Source organism: Toxorhynchites rutilus, chromosome 3 (genome assembly GCF_029784135.1).
Source record: "Toxorhynchites rutilus septentrionalis strain SRP chromosome 3, ASM2978413v1, whole genome shotgun sequence".
Taxonomy (NCBI): domain Eukaryota; kingdom Metazoa; phylum Arthropoda; class Insecta; order Diptera; family Culicidae; genus Toxorhynchites; species Toxorhynchites rutilus.
Genome location: NC_073746.1, coordinates 40,479,178 through 40,486,222, shown reverse-complemented (window position 1 = coordinate 40,486,222; position 7,045 = coordinate 40,479,178). Strand labels below are relative to the sequence as shown.

The 7,045-nt window shown below is 37.9% G+C and overlaps 1 protein-coding gene across 1 annotated transcript; it reads left to right on the top strand.

Annotated features, from left to right (window-relative positions):
- Window positions 1-5: 5 nt before the first annotated feature.
- On the top strand, window positions 6-1,757 carry LOC129778920 (uncharacterized). Its single transcript, XM_055786097.1, has 4 exons — window positions 6-296; window positions 357-548; window positions 618-1,430; window positions 1,483-1,757. The coding sequence occupies exons 1-4, from the start codon at window positions 31-33 to the stop codon at window positions 1,649-1,651; spliced, it is 1,440 nt and encodes a 479-aa protein (XP_055642072.1). The 5' UTR covers window positions 6-30; the 3' UTR covers window positions 1,652-1,757.
- The last annotated feature ends 5,288 nt before the right edge of the window (window positions 1,758-7,045 follow it).

The following is a 7,045-nucleotide window of genomic DNA, read 5'->3' as shown; positions in this document are numbered from 1 at the left end:
TCTTTTGTGATAAGCGGTTGTGTTTGGAAGATGAAAATCCTATCGTTGGTTTTATTTCTCGTCGTCGGAAAGTGTAAGGCAACGGGAATGCAGGACAGTTTTCTAACGATCGATATGAACGATATTCTGGATGAAAAGTTCATGCCGGCGAGTTTCCTCATGCTGCAAGGTTCTGAAGAACTATCGATGGAGAGCCGATTGGAGCCAAAACAAAAACGTATTCTGAATAGCTTGTTCAATGTTACCCAAGATGATGGCACATTTGGAACCGCATTTTCTACAATGGGATTTCATAGGTAGTATGCAATCAAGTGATATATTAGAGCATTATAGTCAACCTGAAATTTATTTAACAGAAAAATGATAAACAAGTATCGTTGCAACGGGTTTCTGGCAAAACAATTAATATCCGAAATAATACCGGTTACACTCAGTATCTCTAAAAGATTCGGAACTAGTCCCACGATGTCCGAAAATAGCAGTCAAACTTCAAAGGATGCGATGCTGTTCGATCAAGGTTCATCGGGATACAAGGATTGGCTGTCCAAGTAAACTATCAAATCTGCTCGCACGTTTGTTTTAATCAATCCATTGACATAAACCGTCTCTCGTTACAGGTCAACCACTCTCGAGGACATTCACCGCAACTACCTGTCACCGTCGACTTCACCATCCAACACAACAAATCACGCCAACCATCGTTCGGATTCATTCCAACCTTCGAACCCCCGAGTATCGGACGAGGATGAGTACTTCGACGAGGGCGTCATAACTGGTTACGCCATCCAGCAACCCGATCCGCAACAACCGATCAATCACGCTTATCCTAATTATCATACCATGGGTTACAACCCGTACCAATTCGGGGCTCACCATAGACTGTCTTATGCTCCCAAGCTCTATCAGCATCCTAGATCAGATCAGTTACACCCGAGCAGAGCATCCCATCAACAAGAACTTCTGAAGGGTGAAGCCCCGCAGAATGCGGCACGTGGCGATTACTCCTACCACCCGGCTATCGAAATCGAGGAAAAGGGCATCGGAAAGGGACTCGATCTGAAGGATCTATTTGACATCGCTCTGACGACGTTGGCCTTTCTGTCATTTGGAATGTTCATTCTGCAGGTGATTATGTGCGTCACAATGACAAGTAACGACGCCAATATGATGGTGATTCCAATGGAGGGGGATATCGATGGTGGCGGGGAGACTGAAGTCAGGAGGAAGCGGACTGTCCGATCTATTCCTAGCATCGAAGGGGCGCGAAGACGAGAGATCAACGAGATCGCTCGCAAGGTGCTGGATTCGATGGACGCCGCAGTGTTTGCGAGGGAAGATAACGGAGAGTGCGTTCAGAGCGTTATTTGCGAGAGCAGCGGCCTATCGAGGGACCTGAAGTACACCAAGTCTTATTGGGTTTCTGTGTGGAAGTATGAATTATGTGTCCCAAAAGAAAAAAAAATGTTAAATATTTGTTTACAGCTTAGGCGTAAGTTGGCTCACTGGAAACATGGTTGGAAAAGACGCTAGTTCAGGGTCCATCATGGGATGTTTGAGGGCGATGGTAATCGGTTTAGGCGGAGGGCGGTGCAATGAAGCGTATAACTGCAGGAAAAATCACCAACAGAAAACAAGGAAATCTATAGCGTGAAGAGAATAATGTCTATCAGAGATATAAACGAAACTTATGAAAAGTTTTTAAATCCCAGTCTTCGTTGTAAACTAAAAGATGGAATCTAATAACAGACATATCTGAAAATTCCCAACAAACTGCTTTGAAAATTATTTTCATAGATAAATAAATGACTGTTATTTATCATTCAAAAGTCAAATCATCTCAATGGCGGGCGCCCTTCATAATTACGACAGCTTCCAGGTTTAGAAAAAAAAATATTAGGATTTCTTCCATTCATAAATATAAAATGTTCGGGGTCCATCATGGGATGTTTGAGGGCGATGGTAATCGGTTTAGGCGGAGGAAATTGCAACGAAGCGTATAACTGCAGGGAAAATCACCAACAGAAAACAAGGAAATCCATAGCGTGAAGAGAATATGTTCTATCACAGATATAAACGAAACTAATGAAAAGTTTTTAAACCCCAGTCTACGTTGTAAACTAAACGATGGAAGCTTATAACGGACAAATCTGAAATGCACAACAAACTGCTTTGAAAATTATATTCATAGATAAATAAATGACCATTATTTATCATTCAAAAGTCAAATCATCTCAATGGCGCCCTTAATGATTAAAAATATTAAGATTTCTTCCATTCATAAATATAAAATTTGGATCGAATGATGTGTAAACTTTAGTTTACGCTTTTTCCCGGAAAACCCATGTAAACATGTAGCCGTGCGAGACAGATGTTACTTACCATTCAAACAACCGGAGTGCGAATCCATCGGAACAAATTTCCCTAACCATCACCACCACTCATTTTAAATATTGATATCTCCTTTCCACTAAAAGACAATTGTATAATTCCTATTTTTAGAATTTATCGTCATATATACGAATGGTGATTCGTGAGGTTTTAAAAATAATTATATAACCACACGAACATTGGTGTTTTTTTGTTTGCCTGTTGTTGAACACGGGAGGATGTTCAATTTAAATAAACCAACTCTATTCCGTTAGTGTGATGGTTACAAAATCCTATAAATATTTTATTTAGTTTCGTATTTCATTTTTATAACAAATATATTTACTTCCAGTCTCCTCCACGGTCTAATCTTCACCTACTGCTTCTGATATTAAACCTTCTGTTACAAAGAATAAAAATTAAATTGATTAATTTTTTAATTTAATTTTTCTATTCAAATATATAAATCTGTGCATCCATCTCACCTTAAACTAATTCGTAAATTGCATAAATTCAAATTAGATTGATTTCGATTGATCTTATTTTCAATTTTTAATAGAGTATAGCGATTCAATTTTTCTTTTACCATTTCAGTTAAATTTTCTTTTCAAGGATGAGGAACCTATTATCTCCTATTTGTATCTTCATCGCTATTGTGTGTCTCTGGCTTGAAAACGATATTTTTTTACAGCATCTTGAACCGTTGTTTCGGAATAGAGCGCACACGCGGATTGCGTAACACCTGTAGTAAATCGTATATACGTATGTTAATAGTCGTACTAGATGCATGTGTGAGTCGTATATTCATGTAAACTAATTCTCAATCAACTGTCATATCACTTCCACTTTTGCATGTATATGCCAGTTGGGCCTAGCAAACATCAAATCATTGAATCGCATTCATATATAATGTCGATCAAAGTATAATGTGCGAATAAAATACGTATAAAATGCGAAAGACACGATTATCACGATTATTTATCACTACAGATTGTATCGTAATTCGGTATAACAAACATCGGTTTTATGATACACACTATCGTAAAATTGATCTAAGTGACAGAGTATATGATATGAGATATATGATGTCGGTTAGTTCAATTTCACGACAGCGCATATCATATACCAATGTTTGTCATACCCAATTACAAGTTCTCGAGATAGAGAAAAAAATTGTAATATTTTTAATATACACGATGTATGCTTTGATCGACAATATACAGTAGATATCCACTCATCCGCGGAATCGTCTTACAACCTCCCCTCGGATAAAGTAAATCGTGAAAAGGAAAACCTTTTTTGTGCGGTCTTTTTTGTACGTTTTTTATTTTGTGCGGTATAAGAAAAGAAGCGAAGGGGGTCCCCGTAGCCACATTGGTTGCGCGTTCGCTTAGTAAGCGATCAATCGTGAGTTCAAAACTCAGGACCCTCATTGACCATCTTTGTGTTGTTACAGAATAGCTACGTCCACGCAACAATCATCAGCGATGGAGATCGATCCACGGTCGAAATAAGATCGATTCATCCATACAACTGCTCTGCTCTGCAAGACACATCGGGCTGCTGTTCTATAAATAACTCAACAATGATCAATCAACTGTTAGAGACGAATGAACTCTCAGAGTTTAAAGTCTCTTTAATTCATTACCATTACCAATCAACTGTCTCCGCTGTCCGGTGGTCCAACTGAATAATGGAAGAACAGAAAGAATACTCTTACGCCTAAATGGCTACTGTGTGAATGTACCATATGCAATGATATAGAAGGAATAGTGGCGAATGGCAACTGTGTAATGTGCTAATTATAGATATATGGTATCCATGTGACATGTACACGATTAAAAATTCGGCTCTGTTACAGCTAAAATGCTAATGAGCCTTAAATAAATAAATGGGATAAAAAAAAGAAAAAAAGAAAAGAAGCGTATTTGACGAAGTTATCGTCTATTTTTTTTCGATGTTTTATACGCATTTCATTATCCACTTCTCAAATCATTCAATCCTTCCATCAAATGCTCTAAGTTGCGCATGACATGATTTCTAATAGCAACAAGTTTCGACATGCAACTAAAAGCCCAACACAGCCACGCGCAACCGAAAAGTCAAACTGTCTCATCGCAAAGCAGGGAAACAAAAGGGAATCGAACGGTGAACGGTGTGGATTTGAGTTTTCATGTGGAAACATTTTGACGTAGGACTACGTCTTTCATTTCTATACCGGGGTGTAAAATCAAAGTTTCGAAAACGAAAGCGTTACGCCGGAGACCGAGATTTTGAGTGTTAATAGCTCCTAAACAACTGAACGAAATGGTATGATAAACACTTCATTCGAAAGATAAAATGTCTACGCGTTCTATACTTGTTACTTTCTGATCCAAAAACTTGTTTCAATAGTCTTAAATTTGCTTTCAAAATAGGCTATTGAAATCACCAATCGGTATATAAGCGAGCGCCGCTCGGAAATCCACACAGTTCTAATTGAACAGCGATTGGAGCATGTTGTCGCTGTTGTGGTGAAGCTCTTCATTTATCATGAAAGCGCGGATGAACGGTGTCACCAAGAGCCTGTTTGTGCACCTTAGGCCAGAAGGGAATCCATCAGGAGGAGAGTGATGCTACAAACGGTTCCCCGGGAAGATCTCGAAGCAGCCGCTACACACACACACATAAACGCACGGAATTCTTTCCGTTTGGATCGAGAAAGATCCGGAAAATAATCTGCCAGTTCCTCTAGGAATTTAAAAATACATTCATGTGAAGGAGTTTACTTGAATGTTTTCTATCCATGTAACACTGTGACCAAATATGTTTCAATCAAGTGCTATTAACAGATGGTTATCGAGTTAGCATTAACCACTGGTGGGCTTCCAGTATCGAGGAAAATGTGGAAATATCTAATCGTTACTGAAAATAATCTGCCAGTTCCTCTGGGAATTTAAAATTACATTCATATGAAAGAGTTTATTTTAATGTTTTCTATCCATGTAACACTGTGACCAAATACATTAGGTTTTGTGATTTTTCAATCAATCGCAATCAACAGGATAGCTTCTGAAGATTATTCTTCCCCATCAGTAGGATATTTCCGTATCCAATATTGGATGCATAAAACCTTGTGCCTCCAACGTAACGCTCTCGTTTTCGAAGTTCTCCAAATATTCATTCATTCAGAATGAATTCAGATTCAACTTCATACAAATGATCTCTAAATCAACGATAGTCCTACGTCACCCTTGCGGTTATACCATAGATATAACCCACTTCCTGTTTTTTATGCAGTCCCTACCTACCGCACAAATAAAGTTTTTATTTTCAAATTGTGTACCGAGCATGATTTTTTAAAGCTACTGGTGAAATTTTATATACTACTAAGAGAATGACATATTATACGATTTAAAGTTTGCTGGGATCAGTGTTGCCACATTATAATCTGTACCAGAGGGGTTAAAAATCTTTCTCATCTGTAATTTTTTTCCAAAAATCTGTACCATCGAAAATATTTGATGTAGAACAAAATATGGTTTATTAGCATGAAAAAATACTCATTTATTTACTACAAATACTACATTTACATTTGAAAGTCATTCTTGTGTTTGAAGATGCTTATACATCGGTTTTCTGAATCTAGACTGCATACTATCATTTACAAAAATTTTCGAACTGCCACCACGATGTTTGATCAAATCTTTTCACCTCAAAATAACGTTCAGGGTATCGTTGCTGAGCCGATTTCGAAACTTATTGCTGAGGAGTGAGGTTTAGTGAGAACATTACAAACATGGCATCGGAGCGCCGAAAATGCGAGCGAACCGTCATTTTTTTAGGCATCCAATTTTTGTCCACCAACCCTGCACAAGCTTGTCTTCTGAAACTGAGATTTCCTTACGGAGTAATTTTACCTTCAGGATACGGAATTCATTTTCCAGATCTTGTATATTCCCATCGTAGAACCGTGCAAACGCTTGAAACACATGTTTCCTGAATTACCTCGAATTCTTTAGTCCTTTTTGGGCTATTTGGGCTATAGGGACATATACCTCAAAATATGCTCAAAATAGTCAGAGATTTTCTCACATGCATAACTGGCACACAAAATCAGTGAATGACATGTACATTTAACGACTACTCGATCTGGGCAATCGATTTCTATCAAGCGTATTACGGAATTCTAAATCTCCATCATCACGGTCGCACCGTTCGTGGCGAATTCTTTCAGACGATCCTTGTAAGAAATTCCGTCCTAATGAAACTGATCAATTATTGCATTGTAAATACTGCGGCGTAAAAGCCGACATATAACTTAATTTTGCTTTGTTCAAACGTAAGAAATTTCACATGCGAAAAAATCTGTACCAATCTGTACTTTTTGACGAAAATCTGTACTCTCAGAATTAGCACCAAAAATAGCGAAAAACTCTGTACCTTTCCAGATAAATCTGTACGTGTGGCAACACTGGCTGGGATTTTTCTAAATAGCAAAAAGTTTACAGAACATGTCATTCGCGATAATTTACACATCAGAATGTTACGAGTTAAAAACTAGTAGTAATTTTCCATAGTAAACATGAAAAGATGCTGGTAGGACAAGTCTTCCCATGTAGCAGTGCCTTTCTTCTAATGAATGGATGATTTTTTTGTAATTGTATGATCTCCACACATTAATATTTTTCAAAAACAT